The sequence below is a fragment of the Piliocolobus tephrosceles genome, chromosome 15, assembly GCF_002776525.5.
Source record: "Piliocolobus tephrosceles isolate RC106 chromosome 15, ASM277652v3, whole genome shotgun sequence".
In the NCBI taxonomy this organism is placed as follows: Eukaryota; Metazoa; Chordata; class Mammalia; order Primates; family Cercopithecidae; genus Piliocolobus; species Piliocolobus tephrosceles.
In genome coordinates, this window is record NC_045448.1 from 3,166,147 (window position 1) to 3,189,347 (window position 23,201).

The 23,201-nt window shown below is 46.1% G+C and overlaps 2 protein-coding genes across 10 annotated transcripts in view; one reads left to right on the forward strand and one right to left on the reverse strand.

Moving 5' to 3' along the window:
• EIPR1 (EARP complex and GARP complex interacting protein 1) overlaps window positions 1-9,950 on the reverse strand; it is a 173,420-nt gene extending 163,470 nt beyond the window's left edge. For 4 of the 6 annotated variants that reach the window (XR_002728297.2, XM_023198726.2, XM_023198717.2 and 1 more), the window contains exon 1: window positions 9,666-9,950. Coding sequence is in view for 3 of the 6 variants with exons in the window: in XM_023198726.2 (XP_023054494.1) it covers window positions 9,666-9,707 (42 nt within the window). In the remaining 3 variants the exon portion in view is untranslated. The remainder of the gene's footprint in view (window positions 1-9,665) is intronic. The other 2 variants (XM_023198764.3, XM_023198742.3) reach the window with 1 other exon arrangement.
• Window positions 9,951-11,801: 1,851 nt separating this feature from the next.
• Window positions 11,802-23,201, forward strand: part of TRAPPC12 (trafficking protein particle complex 12) — a 101,178-nt gene continuing 89,778 nt past the window's right edge. For 2 of the 4 annotated variants that reach the window (XR_003309532.1, XM_023198780.2), the window contains exons 1-2: window positions 11,802-11,997; window positions 19,802-20,855. Coding sequence is in view for 3 of the 4 variants with exons in the window: in XM_023198780.2 (XP_023054548.2) it covers window positions 11,837-11,997; window positions 19,802-20,855 (1,215 nt within the window). In the remaining variant the exon portion in view is untranslated. Of the gene's footprint in view, window positions 11,998-12,933; window positions 13,201-19,801; window positions 20,856-23,201 lie in introns of all 4 variants that reach the window. The other 2 variants (XM_023198797.2, XM_023198789.2) reach the window with 2 other exon arrangements.

Genomic DNA, 23,201 nt, shown 5'->3' on the forward strand with positions numbered 1-23,201 from the left:
GGACTCCCTCGCACGGGCGCCTCCACCCTGACCCTGCCCAAGCCCTCAGACTCCCTCGCATGGGCACCTCCACACTCTGCACACCCTGCAAGGCCTTCCCAATGGCCTCACGCTCTTCTTTCTCCCTTCACCTACATTTTTGCTTCTGGAGTTCGATTCTGACTTTTCTCATCCACACCTTCGTCTTAGGCATGCTCCCTCTTCTGTAAGTTAGGCCCATGCTTTCCAAATGCGAATCCAGTGCCCAGGCACCTCCTACACTGCCCAAGCCAGACCTGCACTAAGTGCCCCTGGGCACGTCCACTTAACTAAGCTTGGACTTCTACTACCCTTCTGGTCCCTGTCCCTCCCCAGTCCCGCCAGCCCCTTTCATCACAAGGGGATGAGCCCCTCCCTCCAGCTTGCCCCATTCATACACAGGGGGGTGAGCCCCTCCCCCACAGCTTGCCCCATTCATACACCAGGGGATGAGCGCCTCCCTCCAGCCTGCCCCATTCATACACACGGGGGTGAGCCCCTCCCTCCCAGCCCCACACCCAATACCTGGGCTCTGGCTCTTCCAGCACTCTCCATCCCTACCCTCCTCTCCCCATTCTGTACTTAAATTACATTTTAACAACCTCTTAACCAATTTTCCTGACTGAGTCCATGTTCCAGTTTACCCTAAACCTCGCCACAGAAGCTACTTCATCAAGTCAAATCTGGACTTCAGGTTTTAAGCGGTGGGCTGAAGACTTCATTTCTTTCCTCTCAGACTCTGGGAAATCACACAAAAGCAGGAAGGAGAAGGAGATTAGGCCATTGCATTCCAGCCTGGGCGACAGAGCAAGATCCTGTCTCAAAAAAAAAAAAAAAAAAAGGAGAAGAAAAAACGGAAATATAAACTCCATCTACAGTGAAACTCAGAAACATCTCTAATCCAAAGGCATTGTATCTGAAGACAGACGGCATTGGCTGCTGAGGTCAAGAAGGAGCAGGTGCTGGAGGCAGGCTGGGGGAGCCACAGCCCCGCACACCCAGGCAGCAGGCCCTAGACCACATGCATGCCCTGGAAGCAATGCTGAAATGGGCAATGTCCCCCTGGAGGGGACAACGGCAACAGGTGCCCGGGCTGGCGCCAGGTGCTTCCCACACACCACATGGTAGGAAGGAGAGTAGGGCAGGCAGGGCCGCCTGGTGTCTTCTCAGGAAGCTGTTTCTGGCTCTTCAAGCTGAGGAGAGAGGCATTGCATCCTGGGCGGCCTGCATCTGCCCTTCTCCTTTGGCTTGGGGTAAATGACAGCTCAAAGAATTTCCTCACAAACACAACGGCATGTTGTCAGCATTCCTGCCAGCCCACGATGGGGGCTGGGCCCAGCTCCACATACAGATCCTGCTGGACCAGGAAAGATTCACCATGAAAAGACCAGCGATCAAAAGAAACGAGCACAGGCGCCAAGCAAAGGCTCGGGCAGGGAAGAAAAACAGAAAAAGACATCAGAGGATGGAAAACACAAAGTTTTTGTGTTGACACAGTTGACACAGGGTAGCTGAAAATTGTAATCAAACGCATCAACAAAACTTGTAACACTTAATAGAGGAATCATCTTTCTAAAAACAGGGAAGAGAAGAAAAGACGAGCAGCCAGGCATGGTGGCTCATGCCTATAATCCCAATACTTTGGGAGGCCAAGGTGGGCCTCAAGGTGGGCTTGAGCTCAAGAGTTTGGGACCAGCCTGGGCAACATGCTGAAATCCCGTCTCTACATAAAATATAAAAGTCAGCCAAGTGTGGAGGTGTGCACCTGTAGTCCCAGCTACTCAAGAGGCTGAGATGGGAGGCTTGAGCGCCAAGGCTGCCATGAGCAGCGACTGCACCCCTGCACTGCAGCCTGCTTGACAGAGTGAGACCATGTCTCAAAAAAATAGATAAGAAAAGAAAAAGACACAGAATGGGGTAAAGATTTGCAAATATCCATCTGTCAAAGGATTAATAACCACAACATATAAGAAGCTCAGACAACTCAACAGCAAAAAATAAAATAAAATAACTCAAAAAATGGGCAAAAGAAGATACACAAATGGCCAATAGGTATATGAAAAAATGCTCAGCATCACTAATTGTCAGAGAAATGTAAATGAAAACCACAATGAGATATCATTTCACCCAGTCAGAATAATTTGTATTAAAAAGACAGACAATAGCAGATGCTGGCAAGGATGTAGAGAAAGGGAGCCCTCACATGCTACTGATGGGAATATAAATTAGTACAGTCATTATGGAAAAGAGTACGGCGTTTCCTCAAAAAACTAAAACTAGAGCTACCATATCATCCAGCAATCCCACTACTGGGTAGATAATCAAAGGAAAGAAAATCAGTATGTTGAAGAGATACCTGCACCCTCGAGTATACTGCAGCATTGTTCACAATAGCCAAGACATGGACTCAATCTATGTGCCCATCAATAGATGAATAAAGAAAATGTGGTATACGTACACAGTGGAATATTACTCAGTCACAAAAAAGAATAAAATTGCCACGGACAGTGGCTCATGCCTGTAATCCCCGCACTTTGGGAATCCAAGGCAGGAGGATTGCTTGAGCTCAGGAGTTCGAGACCAGCCTGAGCAACATGACGAAATCCCATCTCTACAAAAAATACAAAAAAAAATTAACCTGGTGTGATGATGTGCACCTGTAGTCCCAGCTACTCCGGGGCCTGACACGGGAGGATCAACTAAGCCTGAGAGGCGAGGTGCAGTGAGCCGAGATCACACCACTGCACTCCAGCCTGGATGACAGAGTGAGACCCTGTCTCACAAAAAAAGAAAGAAAAAAGAATGAAATCCTGTCATTAGCAGCAACATGGATGGAACTGGAGGTCATTCTGTGAAGTGAACTAAGCCAAGCACAGAAAGACAACACATGTTCTCAGTCATCTGTGGGAGCTAAAAAAAAAAAGTGGATCTTCTGAAGATGGAGTAGACTGATGGTTACCAGAGACTGAGAAAAGTAGCAGGTGGCTTAGATGAAGAAAAGTTAGTTAATAGGTACAAATATACAGTTGGATAGATGAAATAAGGCATAGTGTTTGGTATATCAGCAGGTTCACTACAGTTTACGATAGTCTATCGTACATTTCAGAATAGCTAAAAGAGAATAATTTGAATGGTTCTGACACAAAGAAAAAACAAATATTTAAGGTGATGGATATCTCAGATACACTGATTTGATTTTTACAATCATATGAACGTATTAACTTATCACATATACCCTGAAACTATATACATTTAATATGCATCAATTTAAAAATCATTTTAATTAAAAAAAAAGAAGAAGCTGGGTGTGGTGGCTCAAGACTGCAATTCCACAACTGTAAGAAGCCAAGGTGGAAAGATTGCTTGAGCCCAGGAGTACAAGACCAGCCTGGACAATATGATGAGATTCCCATCTCATTGATTAAGTGATTGACTAGATAGAGTAGATAGATAGAGATAAATAAATAAATAAATAATAAATGAGCTGGGCCTGTAGTCTCAGCTACTTGGGAGGCTGAAGCCAGGGGATGGCTTGGGCCCAAGAGTTCCAGGCTGCCATGAGCCATGATCGCACTACCGCACTACAGCCTGGGCAACAGAGCAAGACCTTGTCTCAAAAAAACTTTTTTAAAAAGAGGCCCGGCATGGTGGCTCACACTTGTAATTCCAGCACTTTGGGAAGCCAAGGTGGGAGGATCACTTGAGGTCAGGAGTTCAAGACCAGCCTGGCCAACCTTTGCCATGGCCTACATGGCAAAACCCTGTCTCTACGAAAAATACAAAAATTAGCTGGGTATGGTGGTGTGCACCTGTAATCACAACTACTTGGAGGCTGAGGCAGGAGAATCTCTTGAATCCAGGAGGCAGAGGTTGCAGTGAGCTAAGATTGTGCCACTGCACTCCAGCCTAGGTGACAGCAAAACCTAGTTTCAAAAGAAAAAAGAAAAGAAAAGTAAAAGAGAAAAATGCAAAGCAAAGCTCAAAGAAGATATGGCAAGACAACGCAAGACAAATAGATGGAAATGAAAACTTCCAGCTCATGAAGGAAGTCTGCAGTGGAAAGGACACAAAGACAGACAACCCCCAAACACAGCAGGCAACAGGGACAGAATTGAGAAAGGTCTCTTCAACGAATTTCAGATCAAAAAAGAAATTTGACGTGAAATTCAAAATTAAATTCAAAGGTGCAAAACATCCACAAAACAATAAAATCAAGAAGTGAGTGTTCGAAAGAAAATTCATGTGCTTAAAACGCTTGTATTAATAAAAAGAATGGAAACAAATAATTTAAGCAACTGCAAATAAAAGACAGAAGACCAACATAGAGGGTAATTAAGATAGCAAAATGCTTAGCAATGGGCCGGGCACAGTGGCTCAAGTCTGTAATCCCAGCACTTTGGGAGGTCGAGGCGGGCGGATCACCTGAGGTCAGGAGTTCAATACCAGCCTGACCAACATGGAGAAACCCCATCTCTACTAAAAATACAAAAAAATTAGCCGGGCATGGTGGCGCATCCCTGTAATCTCAGCTACTCGGGAGGCTGAGGCAGAAGAATTGCTTGAACCCAGGAGACGGAGGTTGTGGTGAGCCAAGATTGCGCCATTGCACTCCAGCCTGGGCAACAAGAGAGAAACTCAGTCTCAAAAAAAAAAAAGAAAGAAAGAAAAATGCTGAGCAGGCCGGGCGCGGTGGCTCAGGCCTGTAATCCCAGCACTTTGGGAGGCCGAGGCAGGTGGATCACAAGCTCAGGAGATCAAGATCATCCTGGCGAACACGGTCAAACCCATCTCTACTAAAAATGCAAAAAATTAGCCAGGTATGGCGTCGGGCGCCTGTAGTCCCAGCTACTTGGGAGGCTGAGGCAGGAGAATGGCGTGAACCCGGGAGGCAGAGCTTGCAGTGAGCCGATATTGCGCCACTGCACTCCAGCCTGGGCGACAGAGCCAGACTCCTTCTAAAAAAAAAAAAAAAATACTGAGCAAATGAATGGAAATTGTTTTTGAATTTTTGTATTAAAAATTTCAACTGGCTGGGCGCGGTGGCTCACGCCTGTCATCCCAGAACTTTGGGAGGCCGAAGCAGACAGATCACGAGGTCAGGAGTTCGAGACCAGCCTGACCAACATGGTGAAACCCCATCTCTACTAAAAATACAAAAATTAGCCGGGTGTGGTGGCGCACGCCGATAATCCCAGCTACTGAGGAGGCTGAGGCAGAAGAATTGCTTGAACCTGGGAGGTGGAGGTTTCAGTGAGCCAAGACTGCGCCACTGCACTCCAGTCTGGGCGACACAGCAAGATTCTGTCCCAAAATATAAGTAAAAATAAAAATAAATAAAAAATAAACAAAAAAAAATTCAACTGATTAAATTTAAAAAAAAAAAATTGGGAACAACCTAAAAGACAAATCCTCAATTCTCAGAGACTTCGCTCCTCTACAGAAATACCTCTGCAAGGGTGCCTCTTGGGTGCGTAAATCCACGAGGGTTGGGATTTCGTCTGTTTCCTCCTATGCTGTGTTCCAGGCACATACAATAGTGCCTTATTGCAGGGAATAAATAAATATTTGTCCACTGAATAAATTATGAATTTTCCAGGAAAATGTAAGTTACCAAAACTGATCAGAAAAGAAAGACAAGAAATCTGAACAACTAGTTACCACAGATTAAAAAGTCAACGTCATAAGAGTACCATGCCTTAGGAGCAGGCAACACCATCACTACCTTCAGTTATTTCCAACACAGAAACAGAAGGAAAATTCACAAGTGCTTTTTATGCAGCCAGCATAGCAGTGAAACAAAACTCAACCAAGAAAATACACAGATATTAATGTGAAAATTTTAAGTAAACGACTTGTAAACCGAATCCAGCATAGGACTATTCCACAATCAAGTGGAATTCTTTCTAAGGATGCAAAGGCTGGGCCAATATTTAAAAAGCTATTAACATAACTGACCAAAGAGATCAAAAGAGAAAAATCCTAAGAGCAAATTATCAGTTCCATGGATATAAAAAAGCATTTGAAAATTTAATCTCCAGGCCGGGTGTGGTGGCTCACGCCTGCAATCCCAGCACTTTGGGAGGCCGAGGCGGGTGGATCACAAGCTCAGGAGATCAAGACCATCCTGGCTAACACACTGAAACCCCATCTCTACTAAAAATACAAAAAATTAGCTGGGCCTGGTGGCGGTGCCTGTAGTCCCAGCTACTCAGGAGGCTGAGGCAGGAGAATGGCGTGAACCTGGGAGGCGGAGCTTGCAGTGAACCAAGATCGCGCCACTGCACTCCAGCCTGGGTGATAGAGCAAGACTCCGTCTCAAAAAAAAAGAAAAGAAAATTTAACCTCTAGCTTCCATTTCAAAACTCTTTCCTCACTTGGCAAGAGGCAGACCCTTGAGCGCTGGCCTAGTCCATCTGTCCCTCAGTCTGATGGCACAAAAAGCCAAAAGCCCTTGGTCTCTTTGCCCCTGTGACCTGACTGCACTGATCTCAGGACTCCAGGAGAACCTCCCAGAACAGAAAGGAGGCACTCATACCCTTGTGTGGCTTACAACCTGCCCTGCTTGCTTACTGATTTTGGTGGTAAACCTAAGGGAAAGTGACTTGAAACAAGCCCAAGTCATCATTGTCAGCCACCTTCCCACCCTGGCCATCCTTTCTGGTCTGGCCCAGCTCACTTGGCAGCAGTGGGCTCAAATGGGAATTGACAGATGCAGCCCTCACTCTGCCCACACCTGCAGGCCCTGCTGGCCGCTGTCCATCTTAGTCACATGCCTGCCCCCAGACCCACGCACAGGCATAGCCACCGCTGCCTAGAGGTTCGTTCTTCCCATCACTAGGCATGTTTGCCACATGGAGATTTGACCCACACAACTAAAGAAGGTCTATTAATGTCAAAAGTTCAAAGAAACATGATTGCAGGAGAGAAGTCATACTGTTTGCACACACTTTGAGATAGTCACAAAGAACTACTGTTTTGTTAACTGACAAGTATTCATTAAACTCATTTTGAGAAAATGGATTTCTACTGACCAGTAAACTAAAAGTGTGCAGTTGTAGTACTGCCCTTTACCTTTCAAGTCTCATTACCTTCACTCAGTGGTCAATAATCAGATTTCTAGCTTTTCACGTAAAGTGTTTTCCATGGGATTTGAATGTCACTGACAAGCAAAAAAAAAAAAACAACAACAACAACTATCGTTTTCAGTTCTTTTCTTGTTTACTGCAATGATGGTTCTCCAAACTCAAGAAAGTCTTGATCCATGGTAGTATCCAATAAAATCCAAGCAGCAAAAGTCAGCTACTTCTTTTAAGATAAAGAAGAAAATCCAATAATATATTTGACTCCCTTAGGAGAATCGATTTCATTCATTTTTCAAATCTCAGAAAATGACATCTCAGTTAACCTCAAAGATACAAAGATACTGAAGATAAAATCCTCTGGGTTTTTTGAGAGATTTCTTAAGGAGATCAAGAAGTTATATTAAGTAGCACTGGCAGAGTATGCACCTTCAGGCAGTACAAGATTATGGAACCTTCTGTCTACCTATGTGGTCTCTCCCCATATATCCCTCTGTATATCTAGTTAAGGGGAAAGCAGCAGAACTTAGCAAGTAAGGGGCTTTGAGGTCAGTTTGGGTTAAAAGCCTAACTAGGTCAGAATCCAAGGTCTATCATTTACTAGTTAAGTGGCCTTGGACTGGTAACTATTCTCTCTGAGCCTATTTCTTCATCTGTAAAACAGGAACAATAACACCTACCAATAATGATTGTGTGAGAATTACATGAAATACTTGTACAGTGCTAAGCAGAGTAACACACAGTCCAGAGCTAAATCACTGGTAGTTAAGCCATCAGCCTTGTGAATGTGATACAGCCACTGGTCAAATCCTATAGCCTAGTTTATTACACAGGACACTTAGCTGCTGCCCTGCACAAAATTTATTTGTAAGAATTTTGTCTTAGGCAGGGTGCGCTGGCTCATGACTGTAATCCCAGCACTTTGGGAGGCCGAGGCGGGAAGATCGCTTGAGCTCAGGAGTGTGAGACCAGCCTGGGCAACATGGCGAAACCCCGTTTCTACAAAGAAAATAAAAAGGAATGTTCTCTCATTATAACAATTAGAACAACACTTATTGAACACACTATGTGCCAGGCACTGTTCTAAGTGCTTCAATTAAGTGTATTAACTCATTTAATTTCGTAACAGCCACTGGGTGGCAGGGGGGAGATGCTTATTTTATTGGCAAAGGAAACTGAGGCCCAAGGTCACATAGTTAATACGTGCTAGGGTCAAGATTTAAAACTTAGGTGTCTGGGTAGCATATGTTATTTTACTAACGCTGCTGCCTCTCTGACTGTAACCTACTTAAAAGCAGACATGGGCTGGGTGCCGTGGCTCATGCCTGTGATCCCAACACTTTGGAAGGCCAAGGTGGGCAGATCACAAGGTCAGGAGTTCAAGACCAGCCAGGCCAAGAGGTGAAACCCCGTTATCTACTAAAAATACAAAAATTAGTTGGGTGTGGTGGCGGATGCCTGTAATCCCAGCTACTCGGGAGGCTGAGACAGGAGAATCGCTTGAACCTGGGAGGTGGAGCATGCAGTGAGCCGAGATCACACCACTGCACTCTAGCTTGGGCAACAGAGCAAGACTCCATCTCAAAAAAAAACAGACATCATTTATATCTTTAACAAATATTGCTGCACAAAATTATGTATCAAGTATTTCATGTGGCAGTGAACTGTGTTTCTATCTCTTTATCTGTTCCTCAGTGCTTTAGGCATAATACATTCTCAAAAGCTACTTGAATAGATGAAAACCAGTACAGGGCTCTAACAGGCCCTACACAATCGTCATCTTCCTCCCCTGCTCATCTCATCCCCCACCTCACTCCCCCTGACGCATTTGCTCTATCCACGTCAGCTCTCTTGCTGTCCTGAACTGCCATGTGCATTGCTTATGCTCTGGGGGCTCATTCAGTTGATAGTCATTTGTTGAACACCTACTGTGTGACAGTCATGAATAGGCACTGGAAACTACAAGATAAAAAATAGGCCCCCACTAGTGTGAAAACAGTTAAATCCGAAGACAGTTACTTAATACTTAATTATTAATTATTAAGTAACACTTAATATTAGTGGTACACTTAATATTAGCGTACCAATGTTAATTTCTAAGCTTTAATAAATGTATCATGGTTATGTAAAGTGGTAACATTAAGGGAAGCTGGGTGGAGGGTAAAGAACTTTCTATGTATCTTTGCAACTCTTCTAAATACTTTAAATTGTTTCAAAATCAAACGATTTTTTTTAAAAGAATATACAGTCCCTTCAGGGACTCAAATTCTAGAGGAAAAGGTAGGCGTGTAAGCAAATGAGTCCACCAAAGTGAGTGAGAACTTCCAGGTCAGAAGTCATGTTCGGAACAGGATGCGAAGGGGAAGGAGGCAGGCTGGCTGTGCCAACCCTGTTATCCAGTACAACCGTTTAACCTCCTGAAGCCTCAGTTTACTCCTCTGCAAAATGGGAACTAGACACGGGTCCTTGCAGGGCTGGTGGGAGATCCGCAAACCGAAGTCACCATGGGACCGCTCATACTGTCAGCAGCCAGGCCGAGCAGCACCTGCCGCCCTCCGAATGACCCACCTGGAACTCCAGCCCGTAGATCACTGGTGCATCGTCCTCCATGCTGCGGGGAAGCGACCAGACCCAGGCCACTCACACGCTAAGGCCCTCGCTACGGCTGGCGCGTTCCCACCTAGCGGGCGTGTTCCCAGCGCCCATTCATTCCCTCCGCGCAGCAAACGACTCCAAACTGGCAGCCTTTCTGGACCAGAACAGCTTCCGTAGTGGCCACTTCCTATTTTTCGGATGTGTCATCAATCTGTTCCTCACCAGCGACCAATGGCAGCGGCGCTGGCTTTTGCGCATGCCCACTTGGGCTCACATCCGGGCTCTCAGCTCGCTGGCTACTGGAGGTGAGAACCCAGCCAAGAGGAAATAAGGTGGTGGGCGGAGCGGACTGCGGAGGCTGGCTCTGGACGCAGACTGTCCGCAGCAAGCGGCGATTAGCCTTAGCTAGCCATCGCATCTGAGAATCGCTCGCGCCGTAGTTGGGCGCCACCATGTATTGTCATTTGTACTGTACTTGGCGTTGCTAAGCGCTGGGTCAACGCTTCACACGCAGTGCCATAAGGAGCTTCATCCAACCCTATGAATAAGCTGTTACACTTCCATTTTACAGATGAGACGCTGCAAAGTTGAGTAACACAGTCGCAGCGCGCTTTGGTCCATTGGGTAGCAGGATGGGCACCTGAGCTGTCTGACTCCCTTAGGTTCGGCCCCAGGTGCCCTAAGTCAAGGCCATGCCAAATGTATTTCTGCAGGTGCCCAGCACTGTGTGGCAAAGGAAGCCCTACCAAGGATGGGGTTATCATGAAAGCCGGCACCGCACCACTGGTGGTCCTGGACCAGCATATGCCTCCGAATGGGAGTCGGAAGGGAAGGCCCTGGGGTTCCTAGAGGTCTCCAAACAATGAAGACTTGTGGTGGAGAGACCGCCCCTCTTACGCATCCCGCCCAAAGTTCCTGCCCTGGCCTTGGGCCAGCAGAAATGGCATTGCAAGGACTCCAAAATACATGATAGCTGAACCACGCCGCTAGCCTGTTTCCACCAGGGCTTCCAGGACCCCGCATCTTTCCTCAATTTCTGTGATTAGCTTTCCCCTCTACCCTTTACTGATCCCCGTGACGGAAATGGTTGGGTCTGGTTTTGCTCGGTTGAGCACGGCACGTGGTATGGAGCTAAGGCTGGATGAATATCTGTTGAGTGGATGAGATTTTAAGAGATTACATTAGAAATCAAGCAGGCCGGGCGCGGTGGCTCACGCTTGTAATCCCAGCACTTTGGGAGGCCGAGGCGGGTGGATCACAAGGTCAGGAGTTCGAGACCTGCCTGGCCAACACAGTGAAACCCCCGTCTCTACCAAAAAAATACAAAAATTAGCCGGGCGTGATGGCAGCGCCTGTAATCACAGCCACTCGGGAGGCTGAGGCAGGAGAATAGCTTGAACCCGGGAAGGGGAGGTTGAAGTGAACCGAGATCGTGCCACTGCACTCCAGCCTGGGCGACAGAGCTAGACTCGGTCTAAAAAAAAAAGGAAAGAAAGAAAAAGTAAGAAAAGTAAGAAAGCAAGTAAGCAATGGCCCAGACATGAAAATCATCCTATTAAACCACTCCGTTTGCCGATATTGCGGAGCTAACAGGGCCTTCATATTCGGGATTAAATCCACCCACCTATCACTGATATCTTTATCATCAATTTTATTATACAAGTACTGCAGCTGCATGGTAAGAAACTTACAAAATACAGATAAACACAAAGACAAATCCCTAGAAACATTGATTTCTAGGCTATGCTGGCCAATAAAAATAGGCTGAGGGACTCCCTTTCACCCGCCGCATCTGCCACAGGCTTGCCTACTTAAAAGCAGACACGGGCTGGGTGCGGTGGCTCATGCCTGTGATCCCAACACTTTGGAAGGCCAAGGTGGGCCTGATCCCAACACTTTGGAAGGCCAAGGAAGGCCAAGGTGGGCTTGCCTATTGCCTCTGAGTGGCAGAATCAGGCTAGATGGAGTGTAGTCTCCGTTCCCACTCCGTTCCCAAAAGTCCAGGGTCCGTTTCCCTCAACTACCGGCTCCTGGTTGCCTGGACGCGTTCACACCTTGGGCCCCGGGCCCGGCTCGCAGCAGACGAACCGGAAACGAACCCCATTTCCGGCCTGGGACCATGGCCACGGGTTCCTGCACCAGGCATGCGCGGAAGTAGGCGTGCCGCCGCCCGGCACGCGCAGGCGCACAGGGCTGCCCGGGCTGCTGGTTCCTCTCGGATTCCTGGCTTCTGTCACCTTCTTCCCGGACCCTGGTCACGGCCGCAGGTGACCCCTTTCCCCCAGCCCCAGTGGGCGGGTGGCAGGTGAGGATCAGGGCCTCGGCAGTCAAGAAGGGATGGGACCGTGTAGAGCCTCCTTGGGGAGGGAGCACGCCGGCCTCGGCCTCAGCCCGGGGGACCTTCTCTGAGGCCGATGCTAGAATGGGCGTGGGGTCCGGGCGCGGGGTCGCCTGCCACCCGAGGGCGTCTGTGCTCCGCGGGCCTTGTGCCAGGCTCCACGCCGCCGCGGCCCTCGCTCTCCACGTCTGCAGAGGGCTAGAAGCGTTTCTGCAGCCCGCGGAGGTTACAGGGAGGGGAAGCTGGTGCGAAGCGGGTGGGAAGCTACCTGCTGGCGCGCGTCCAGTTGTCCCCGAGACCCCCAGCTCCAGGCTCGGTGCCAGCCTGGCCCCCAGCAAGCCCCTTAACTTCTCTTAGGGTTAATTCATCCTCCTGCGGAAAGAGGTTACTAATGACCTGCCTGCCAAACTCAGCATTGTGAGGCTGCAATGCAGTGTAAAAGCATTTGAGTCACTGTAAATGTCCGCTGTTGCTACACATACTGATTGTAGAGTATATTTACTATGAAGACCGAAAAAGCGTTTATTCAACAGAAAGCGTTAGGGTCAAAGATGTGTTTTAATGTGTCATTTTTTCACTCTTGACGACGAAAGAGTTTAGCCCCAAGGAAAATTTTTCTTGGACCTAGGGTTTGTACCTTTTTTATGGCTACTTGAAAATATGGTGTCTTGGGATTCAAACACTTTTCGCAAATTCAGAAGATAGTGGCAGTTAACGAGCCAGGCCCGTGTCGTGGGATTGGGGTGGGAGAGGGACAGGGTAAATGCAAATGAAATATTACACAGTGTTACTCATTCAGTTCTTACATTTTGTGATTTCTGGCTGGAGCTTCACGGTTACTAAACTGGGTGTTGCCAGTCTGCTTTATCCTTCAAATGAATTACTATGCTTCTATCTGTGCAGCTCTTCACACTTTAAAAGATGCCTGTGCATGGGTGCCACTGTTTAAACCTCTTTATTCTGATTTACCAACCTCATCTAAAAGATCAAGATTTTCAGAGGTTACTTCACTTGGTCCTGAAGCTAAAAGTCAACACAGTTGAGACCCTGCATTCAGAGCTCTTTCTGCCCACCCCTGCCTAGCAACCTTGCAAGAGGAGCTGAGAGGTGACCAGCACAGAGAAAAGAGCATTGGCAGAAGACCCTGTGTGGGTAGCCTGTCACCATCAGGTACTGTCAGTGTGATGGTAGGCAAATCACTTAGCCTTCTCTGCTGTATGATGGAGGTAATAATAATGCTTCATAAGTTTATGATGAGTATTAAATAATACAGGCAAAATGCTTGATCTGTAGTGAGTGTTCATTACATGGATACTTCTATTAATACATGCTACCTAGATTTCCACTACACACCCTAGTGCCCTATGGAAAGAAATTTTACATGACTGCAGTTTGGTAAAAGATTTATATTTGCAGAGTGTCTGTGTCCAGAAAATGAACCTGAGAAACCAAGTTTTAAATGTTCTTAGGAACTTTTTATTTCTCTGATACAGAATTGCTTAAATTTAATATTTAAAAAAAATGTAAACAATTAATTAAGCGCATTCTTGTGCAAAGCCCTCAGCTGGACAAGGAGAAAGTCAGATTTCTTTGCTGCACTGTGATGCAAAGCTTCTGTAAGCTTATGTAAGCTTAAAATCCTATTTATGGTTTAATAAAAATAAAGCCAATGATAGGAGGGAGTAAAGATGATTTCTATCACGTACAAATCAAGAACAGATAGTTGTGTTTTTCCATTTTTAATTACAAAATATAAAGACTGCCTGTAACACGCATGTGAGATTTAAAGATCCAGTCAACCCAGTCTTCCATTACCAGCCTAAGATGGGGACCATTTCCCTATGAGTTGAAACTCTCGTGTGTCCCTCCCCAGTCAAGCTCTCCTGCCATCACCTTCCACCCCTCCCTCACTAAAGTGGCTGTTACTATATCCTGACTTTTCTTTGTAGTTTGACCAAATATGTTTGTGTTCCTAACACAAAAAAGTGTTTGGATTCAACACTTTTGTTTCATTAACATGTTTTTGAATATACAGAGTCATGCTGTTTATTTTTCTACTCATTCTTTGTGCAAAATTGTATTTGCGAGATCCAAACATAATTTATATGTTAGATATGGAACAGTTCACCACTGATTTTTACTGCTATTTTAATATTTTATGTTTTAGTATACCACAGTCTACTTATTTACTTATTACTGTGTCTACAGGCAGTGTTTATTTCCACTTTTTTTTTCTTTTTTTTTTTTTTTTGTTTTTTGAGATGGAGTCTTGTTCTGTCGCCAGGTTGGAGTGCAGTGACACGATCTTGGCTCACTGCCACCTCTTCTCCTGGGTTCAAGCGATTCTTCTGCCTCAGCCTCCCAAGTAGCTGGGTCTACAGGCACCTGCCACCACGCCTGGCTAATTTTTTGTATTTTAGTAGAGACAGCGTTTCACCATGTTAGCCAGGATGGTCTCAATCTCCTGACCTTGTGATCTGCCTGCCTTGGCCTCCCAAAGTGCTGGGAATACAGGCGTGAGCCACTGCGTCCAGCCTGCTTTTTCTTTTAGGACTTAGAAGAAAGGTATTTTGATTTGTTATTTATGAAAGTCAGCATCATAGCTTACACTGCTCATGTACAGGTATTCCTCCATGTTATGTATCTAGCAGTGGAATTGCTAGGTCCTAGGTACTATGATCACATATTTATTGTCTCAACCAAGACTCCTTTAAGAGTGAAAGGAGACACTTAATGATTTTACTGAGGCCAGGCATAGTGGCTCACGCCTGTAATCTCAGCACTTTGGCAGGCCAAGGCAGGAGGATCACTTGAGCCCAGAAGTTTGAGACCAGCCTGGCCAACATATTGAGCCCCCATCTCTACGAAAAATACAAAACTAGCTGAGTGTGGTGGCGCACGCCTGTAGTCCCAGCTACTCCAGAGGCTGAGGCAGGAGGATGGGCTTGAGCCCAGAAGGTCAAGGCTGTAGTAAGCCACCATCGTCCCATTGCACTCCCGCCAGGGTGACAGAGCAAGACTATGTCTCAGAAAATAACAATACTAGTAAAATAATAGTAATAACTTAAACCATGGGTGAAAAATTGTTCTGGGAAAAATCAAAATGTATAGTTATTGAAGTGATAAGACATGTGCTTTTTAAACTTTGCTAGATAATACCAAGTGGTTTCTCAACATGAATGTTCAAAGGTACACCCCTTTCAGCCCTGTTGCTTAGTTTCCTTATGGATCATTTAGTGTCCTGTATTAATTTGTGGGAATTCTGTATGTATTCTTTGTGTTAATCCTTTCTCAGTTTTTTCCCTTTTTTTAGATTCTTAATGATACATTTGTTTCACTTTTTTTAGGCTTTTCATGATAGAACTTTCCATTTTAATATAGCAAATGTATCCATTTTCCCTCTATGGTTTGTACTTATTTATTATGCCTAGTTTAAGAGGCTTTCCCTACCCTAAAAATATATTATCTTATATTTTCTTTTGAAAGTTTTGAAGTTTTGCCTTTCACAGTTAATTTTTTTCTCCCCCGAGATAGAGTCTTGCTCTGTCACCCAGGCCGAAGTGTCGTGCCACGATCTCGGCTCACTGCAACCTCCGCCTCCTGGGTTCAAGTGATTCTCCTGCCTCAGCCTCCTGAGTAGCAGAGTAGCTGGGATTACAGGTATCCGCCACCACGCCTGGCTAATTTTTGTATTGTTAGTAGAGATGGGGTTTTACCATGTTGGCCAGGCTCGTCTTGAACTCCTGACCTGGTGATCTGCCCGCCTCGGCCTCCGAAAGTGCTGGGATTACAGGTGTGAGCCACCGCACCCAGCCTTCACAGTTAAGTTTTTAATGTCCCTGAGATTGATACTGTGTCTGAGGTGAGGCAAGTTTCCAAGTTTATTTTTTCCCAGATGCATGATTTGTTGACACATCACTTGAGGGAAATCATCTCTTCCCTTAATGTGTGCTACATATTCCCTTGTGATAGTTCAGTCTTGTTTTTTGTTTTGTTTTGTTTTTTGAGGTGAAGTTTTGCTGTTGTTGCCCAGGCTGTAGCACAATGGCGCGATCTTGACTCACTGCAACCTCCCGGGTTCAAGCAATTTTCCTGCGTCAGTTTCCCGAGTAGCTGGGATTACAGGCACCCGCCACCACGGCCGGTTAATTTTTGTATGTTTAGTAGAGACGGTGTTTCACCATGTTAACCAGGCTGGTCTTGAACTTCTGACCTCAGGTTATCCACCCTCCTCGGCCTCCCAAATTGCTAGGATTACAGGCATGAACCACCGTGGCCGGCCCAATAGTTCAGTCTTTATACCATAGATTTTTGATGTATTCTACATAAATAATCATACACAAAGAATGAAGGTTTATATTTTTTTCTTTTCAGTTTTTATTGTAGCTTTTAGTTATTTTTCTTGTCTTAATCCTGCCTGAGGCCTCCAGTATTAGGCAGCATAAAAATCTTGAAGAGGACATCTTTATCTTTTTTCTACTTTTAAAGAGAAGGCTTTAAACGTTTCACCGTTCATTTGAGGTTTCCTTTAGGTTTTTGGTAAATACCCTTGGTTGCTTTAAGGAGGTTGCATTAAGGAGGCTGCATTAAGGAGGTTGCGTTCTGTTGCTAGTTTGCTGACAGGTTTTATCTTGAGCAGATGCTGAATTTTATTAGATACTTTCTTGTGCATCTATTGAGATAGTCATGTACTTTTTATTATTTAATCTGTCAGTGTGTTGAATTACATCAAAAGATTTCCTAGCATTAAACCAACAGTACATTTCTGGGATAACATGAGTTTGGTATGAAGATAAATACATTGCTGATTCAGTTAGCTAATATTTCAAGATTTTTGCATGTGTGTTCATGATTGAGATGATAGTTTCCCTTTTAGGATGGCCTTGTCAAATTTTGGTCTCAGGTTATATTAGCCTTATAAAGTGAATTGGGTCATGTGTCTTTTTTCTTCTCTGCAAGAATTTTTGTACCGTAGGAATTATCTGTACGGAATCTTTGGTGGAATTCACTGGAAAACCGTCAGGACTCTAGATTTTCTTTGTGGAGACTTAACTACTAGTTGTACTTTTTTTATGGTTACAGAACTATCTGGTCATATACACATGGTTATTACTACTGTCTGCTTTGCATTTGAACCTTACATTGGCATAAGATTAGAGTACGGAAACCCTTAAAGTGAAGAAGCTATTTTGCTAAAAATTATATGTCCCTTGTCACAAAATCTAATGTATATAATTTATATAGATGTAACTTTATGTCTTCCCATTCATAAAGGCGTCATCTAAATCATGTTTTGTATCATTTTTATTTGAACATTCCTCTTGATTTTCTAGAGAAGAAACCCTCAGATCCTTACAAGCATTTTCCTGCATCTAGATTTTATTTGTGTGAAAGCAAAAGTGATCATCCCTGCCCTAAATTATTAGGGCTTTTTATTACTTTGGTATTTACTTAAGAATAACATTTATTTTTTTATTCTCTTCTCAAAAGTGGTCTGCAGATATTAATGAAAATTTTGGACATTCCTGTTTTATCAGTTCTCTTTATTTTACATTTTATAAAGTTTTTAAGCTTTATAATTTAGAAGCATTTTACTTTAATTTTTATTATTTTGGTAATTTTTTCTAGGCGATGTTATTTGTTATTATATCTCTGATAAACAGATTTCCCTAAATCTTAGAGATTTAAAGCAGCTTCATCTTCATAATAGTAAGAATTGTTTCTTTAAAAAAGTTTCTTCACAAAGGCAATACAACTTTTTAAATCTGTGAGATTGAATCAGAATTAGCTTTAGAACCTAGAATCTTTTTAGGGCTGACGGGAGATGAGAGGGAGGGAAAATCCCTTTCTCTCATCATTAGCTTATATGGAAATAAATTCTTATTTCTAAAAAAAAATACGCAGACCATGGTAGTGCCTTCAGGTCCTGCTGGGAGACTACAGAGGGCACTGCCTCAGGCTGCTGGTTTGCTCCTTGTGCCCAGCCTCTATCCTTGTGCAGGTGGGACCTGAAGGAGCAGCCTTACCATGCCCAGGGGACTTCCCCCTTTGGGGTTCTAGGGCAGTTTGTTCTTCAGGCTCGCGGTGAAACGTGGCAGGAAACAAAGGTTTTACTCCTTTTCATTTGATTTTTTTATTAATTTACACTTAACAATTATAGGGAATTAGTAACTGACCAGGCTGAACCGGAAACTTCTTCAAATGTATAACTTGGATTAACTACTTTAAAATAATGTTTTGGGAAGGCTGACTCATTGGGAATACTGTGATCGAAGTGTTGACAGTGAGAAAAGTGTAGTCTTATCTAGAGATCAGCTAAGTGTCATTTTTTTAAGTAAAAGTACGTGTTGTTTTATTCTGAAAAAAATCCCTTATCTTTTATCATAGTCTCTTAGATTTCCTTAACTTGAATTTGTTCACTATGACAGTAAAAGTACATAAAGTAAAAGTTTTTCAAGGAAAGGAACAGATACTTTTTTACAGTTCGAGCTCTTTGTTTCATTCTGTGGCCTCTACCAGCCAGTGGCCCCTCAACATGCCAGCTTCGGCTGGTCCTGGTTTCCCCACTCACTGGCTCTGTGATTTTGGCTAACATAGCCTCCCAAGGCCTCAGTGTCCTCATCTGTGAAACGAAGACAGTGCTAGCAGCTATCTCGGAGGGGCGTCCTGCGAATCGCATAGGCATATGTGTATATAGCCAGGGGCATAGCATGTGCCGATAAATGTTAGCTAGTTGTGTTGTCAGCTTCAGCCATCAGTGCTCAGTGAGCGTGCTGTTGTTTTCTTACTGTGTAAGTTTTTCTCTCATTCTCACTGTCTCAGATTTCCAGAGCTAGGCAGATAATATGAGCTGGGGCAGGGGTGTGGACAGCATGGGGAAGAGTGAAGAGACTTATAAATTGAAGAGTCTTGGGAGGGCTTCATGGAAGAGGAGGGACTTAGCTGAGTCTCAGAATAAAATAGTGTTTATATGGCTGGAACCTCACACCTATTGGAATGACCACTATGAAATAAAATTAAAACAAAGTAACACGTGTTGGCAAGAATGTGAATTGGAACGCTTGTCCACTGTTGGTGGGAATGACAAATGGTTCAGCCACTGTGAAAAACAGATTTTTGGTGCCTCAAAAAAAATTAAAAATAGAATTACCATATAATCCAGCAGTTATTTCTAGGTATATACCCAAAGTGATTGAAAGCAGGGTCTGAAAGAGATATTTGTACACCCACGTTCATTGCAGGAGTACCCACAATAGCTAAAAGATGGGAGCAACCCACGTGTTCATCAACAGATAGCTGGATAAACCAAATGTAGTGTACGCACACCCTAGGTAGTTTTCATCCATAAAAAGGAAGGAAACAGACCAAACTGTCGTGTAAATAGCCCTTGAGGACTTCATGCTAAGTGAAATCAGCCAGTGAGAAGAAGACGATTATCGGGTGATTCCACTTATTTTATAGTGGAATGGTGGATGTTCCGGGCAGGGGAGATGGGTATACGGGGGGGGATGTTTAATGGGGATAGGATTTTAGTTTTGCAACATGAAAAGTGTTCTGGAGATTGGTTGCACAGAAATGTAGATGCACTTAACACTACTGAACTTAAAGCGGTAAATGTTATGTGTATTTTACCATCATCAGAAGCACATGGATAAGAAGCTGGAGAAATGGAAGTCTGAGTCGAATATTTGAGTCTATAAGCAATAGGCATTTTTCGGTTGAGGTAAACGAAGATCACACTGAGGGGCCTTCTTTCTGTCTTTGCTTTCAGGGACATGGAGGACGCTGGCGGCGGCGAGGAGACCCCGGCCCCGGAGGCCCCGCACCCCCCTCAGCTCGCGCCCCCCGAGGAGCAGGGGTCGCTCTTCCACGAGGAAACCATCGATCTTGGCGGAGATGAGTTTGGATCCGAAGAGAACGAGACCGCGTCGGAAGGCTCGAGTCCTCTGGCGGACAAGCTGAACGAGCACATGATGGAGAGCGTCCTCATCTCCGACTCCCCCAACAACAGCGAGGGCGACGCGGGCGACCTGGGCCGAGCGCGGGAAGAAGCTGAGCCCGGAGGGGAAGGCGACCCGGGCCCGGGGCCCGCCAGCACCCCGAGTCCCACTGGCGAGGTCGACGGCGACTGTGCGCCCGAGGACGCGGCCCCCAGTAGCGGAGGGGCCCGGAGGCAGGATGCGGCCGGCGAGGTCCCCGGCAGCGCCGCCGCGCGGCCGGAGCAGGAGCCGCCCGTGGCGGAGCCGGTCCCAGTGTGCACCATCTTCAGCCAGCGCGCGCCCGCGGCCCCCAGGGACGGCTTCGAGCCGCAGATGGTGAAGTCGCCCAGCTTCGGCGGCGCCAGCGAGGCCCCGGCCAGGACGCCGCCCCAGGCGGTGCAGCCCAGCCCCAGCCTCAGCACGTTCTTCGGAGACACGGCCGCCAGCCACTCCTTGGCCTCGGACTTCTTCGACTCCTTCACGACCTCCGCCTTCGTTTCCGTCAGCAACCCCGGCGCGGGCTCCCCGGCTCCCGCCAGCCCGCCTCCCCTGTCTGTGCCCGGGAGCGAGGGGCGCCCCGAACCCGCGGCCGTGCGAGGGCCCCAGGCAGCTGCGCCCCCGGCGTCGCCAGAGCCGTTCGCGCACATCCAGGCAGTGTTTGCGGGGAGTGACGACCCCTTCGCCACCGCCCTGAGCATGAGCGAGATGGACCGGAGGAACGACGCCTGGCTGCCCGGCGAGGCCACGCGTGGAGTCCTGCGGGCCGTGGCCGCCCAGCAGCGCGGCGCCGTGTTCGTGGACAAGGAGAACCTTACCATGCCGGGCCTCAGGTTCGACAACATCCAGGTGAGCCCGCGCCTCCCCTCTGCCTCTGAGATACGCGTAGTGCCCCTCAAGGGACGGAGGAGGCCTTGTTTTCAGCAGCTCCTAACATCCGATTGTGAGCGGCTGTGTTCCTCTGTGCCTGGGTAATTAGGATCTGCTGGTTTCCCCAACAGACTGTATTTAATGGACTGCTACTGAGAGATGTAGAAATAAATACCAGCAAGGCAGACAGTTCTACGGTAATTCAGTTAGTTCTCCATGTCCTGTAATCCATCTGACATTTGAACTCCGGTCATTGATAAATCCATTTCTTTCTTTAAAATAGGGAAAAATACATTCCTGTAACATGTAACGTGCCTGATGTAGAATTTTTATAGATTGAATAAGAAAAATATACGTGACCCAAAAAGTAACAAATCACAGAAATATGTAAATGTTAAGCTAAATAGTAATATGCAAATATTCGATCTCACTGGTAATGAAAGACAACGCAGGATTTTTTTCGGTGCCGCTTTGCCAGCCGGAGACCTCCGCGGTCGGCGATGCCCCGACCCGGGCCTCTTGGCCCAGGTTCGCCCTCTAGGCCTGCCGGGCCGCCCTGGCTTGTGCTTTGGCATATCCCGTGGTCTCGGTGACTGTGCTCTCAGCCCTCAGCAGGAGGGTTGTGCGAGCGACCGAGTGCAGGGGTCCTGGGGCTTCTCCAACCGCCAGCACAGGAGTAGGCTCCACACGGGGCTTGTAGCTGGACCAGGCATGTGACAAGTGACTCGCACAGTGGACTCCCGCCTCCAGGCGAGGGGAACACCGTGGCGCCCAAACAGCGACGCCCGCAACCCCGAAGCCCTAGAAGGGATGTTAGAGCGTCCACACGGCTCTTTTCGACCGGCGTCTGCAGCCGGACTTACGGGCATCTTAACAGCTCTAAACGGGCACATTAACAGACCATTGCTTCCCGTTGGGTGGGGCGGCCGAAGGCAGTGGGGGATGGAGGGTTACAGCGGTATTGCTGTCTTGGTACCTGCATTCCGCGGAGTCCTGAGTTCTTGTCCTGCCTCCAAGAGAACGAGATTAAACTGACAACCAGAGTGTGAGGAGGGCGGACAAGAGATTTATTGAGCACAAAACAGCTCTCAGCCGAGAGGGGAGGCGAGGGTGGTCCCCCACCGGAAGTCAGGTGGTCTCTCTCCTGATGCGGCTGACTGGGGCCGTTTTGGGCTCAGAATGGAGGGGTGCGTGCTGATTGTGAGTATGCAAAAAAGAAGGCTAAAACGAAGTCACCACTCAAAGGTGGGAACGATAGTGGAAAAGACCAATTGGGGAAGGGTAGGTATATGTAAAATAGGTGAAGAGGGGTAATCAATCAGATACAAGTGCGCCACATGGGACGAGACGGTCTCAGTCCCTTCCATGGGTTTATCCGGGACTTGCAGCTAGGCTTTAAACTCTTGAGCTCGACAGTCAGGTTTCACCGGGGACCGCCCAGTCTGCCTAGAATTTGTCTGCCTGAGATTTGTCTGCCTCCTGCTGCCATCACACTCCAGTCATTTCCATTTCCATCTATCAATCATGATTGACTGTTTGTTGAAGTGTGGGAAAATAGTCTCTCTAAGGCAGCCCAGATGAGACCAAAATCAGTACAAACATATTTAAGTAAATTTTAAAATGCACATCAACATGTGCATTTCCTTTGACCCAGAAATTCCACTCTTAGGAATGTATTGTGAGGAACTCATCATACTTGTATACATATACCAGCTGTTGAGATGTCTGTCAGGGTGGTTTATAATTGCAAAGAATCTGAAATAATCTAAAAGCCCGTTATTAGGAGACTTGACTACATATGACTCACCTCATCTTTACAATGGAATGTTTACGTAAGTTTTTAAAATGATGCCGGGGTTGGGGGAAGAAGGGGTGAACAGGCAGAACATAGAGGATTTTAAGCCAATGAAGCTATTCTGTGTGATACTTTAATGCTGCGTACATGTTGTTATTTTTTTTACCAAACCCGTGGAATGTACCACACCAAAAGTCTGCCCTCACGTAAGCTGTGGACTTCGGGTGACAATGATGTGTCCGTGTCCACATCATTGGATTCATCAGTTGCAACAGGGGGACCACTCTGGCGAGGTGTTGCTAATGGGCAAGGCTGTGTGTTGAGGGGGACAGGCAGTATACGGAAGATCTCTATACGCTGCTTACTGTTGCAGCAAACCTAAAAGTGCTCTAAATAATAAAATCTGCCTCTGATCATTGGTGAATAATAATATAAATTGTAAAGTCTATTTTTAAAAAAGATATAAAACAATATTTAATGAGGTTCATCTCATACTGTTAAATGTGAAAATCAGGACAGAAGATAGCATG